The 1,167-nt window shown below is 39.1% G+C and overlaps 1 protein-coding gene across 2 annotated transcripts in view; it reads left to right on the plus strand.

Annotated features, from left to right (window-relative positions):
• The window catches only part of LOC106878349 (methylcrotonoyl-CoA carboxylase subunit alpha, mitochondrial), a 16,066-nt gene extending 14,905 nt beyond the window's left edge, over window positions 1-1,161 (plus strand). For both annotated transcript variants that reach the window (XM_014927539.2, XM_014927540.2), the window contains exons 16-17: window positions 111-290; window positions 957-1,161. In XM_014927539.2, the coding sequence (XP_014783025.1) occupies window positions 111-290; window positions 957-1,067 (291 nt within the window). In that variant the 3' untranslated portion in view covers window positions 1,068-1,161. The remainder of the gene's footprint in view (window positions 1-110; window positions 291-956) is intronic.
• Window positions 1,162-1,167: the final 6 nt, after the last annotated feature.

Consider the following 1,167-nt stretch of genomic DNA (forward strand, 5'->3'; position numbering starts at 1 on the left):
TATATATATATATATATATATATATATATATATACCCACACATATATTCCTATTCATGTACATACACACTTATACACACACACATTGATTCAATCACTGATTTGTTGCAGGAAGGAAGCCGGGAACTAAAGACACCCCTCCCAAAGTTCCTTGAAAGCAGTTCTACTGCTGGCACTGGCAAAGTAACTGTGGCCCCTATGCCTGGTGTGATAGAGAAGCTGTATGTAGAACCAGGGGCCCACGTCAGCCAAGGAGACCCTCTAGTTGCAATGATTGCTATGAAAATGGAGGTAAGGCCTTTAATGAGAAATTTATTTTGTATCTGCTCAGGCTGGGTTTGAACTCAAGACCTATCAGTTGATAAGTCTCCCTTAAGTCATTTTACTTATAATACCCTCCTCCTCCCATTACTGGTAAAGGGTCTGGGGAGGTGTATTGCTAAATTTGTTGAACATCATGTATTTTGGTAGACTGTAAACTCTTGTTTAATGGGACTAATGACTGGTGGTACTCGTTAGGGTTTTTGGCAGATGATTGTAAGGTTGTGCCCTTGGGCAAGACACATTATTTCCTGTTGCTCCAGTCCACTCAGCTGGCAAAAATGAGTTGTACCTGTAATTTAAAGGGCCAGCCTTGTCACACTGAATCTCCCTGAGAGCTATGTGTGTCTATGGAGTACTCAGCCACTTGCACATTAATTTTCAAGCAGGCTCTTCCATTGATCAGAACAGCTGGAATGCTGGTATTTTTTTTAACCGATGGAGTGCCAGTTCGTTTGGAAGCTTGTTTCCCTTAGAAACAGGTGAGAGTTAGCAATAAGAATGGGCATCTGGATGTAGAAAATCTGCCTCAACAAATTCCATATGACCCATGCCAGTGTGGAAAAACAGGTATTATGTTGTTGATGATGATTACTATTATTATTATTTTCTCTCTCGCATTTCACTCAATTTCAGTTTGTCATTCGTGCACCAAAGGATGCTGTGATTAAATCTTTACCATACAAAATTGGAGAAACGGTACCAAAGGGAGCTAGCCTTGTCGAATTTGAAGATTCTGATTCTTAAGAATTACTGAAAACTTTCACAACAAGTAAAGAAATACAACAGAAGTCACATCAGAATATTTGCAGACAAAAGAAAATTAGTTTTATATCAAAATTTAGGT

The sequence above is a fragment of the Octopus bimaculoides genome, chromosome 19, assembly GCF_001194135.2.
Source record: "Octopus bimaculoides isolate UCB-OBI-ISO-001 chromosome 19, ASM119413v2, whole genome shotgun sequence".
Taxonomy (NCBI): Eukaryota; Metazoa; Mollusca; class Cephalopoda; order Octopoda; family Octopodidae; genus Octopus; species Octopus bimaculoides.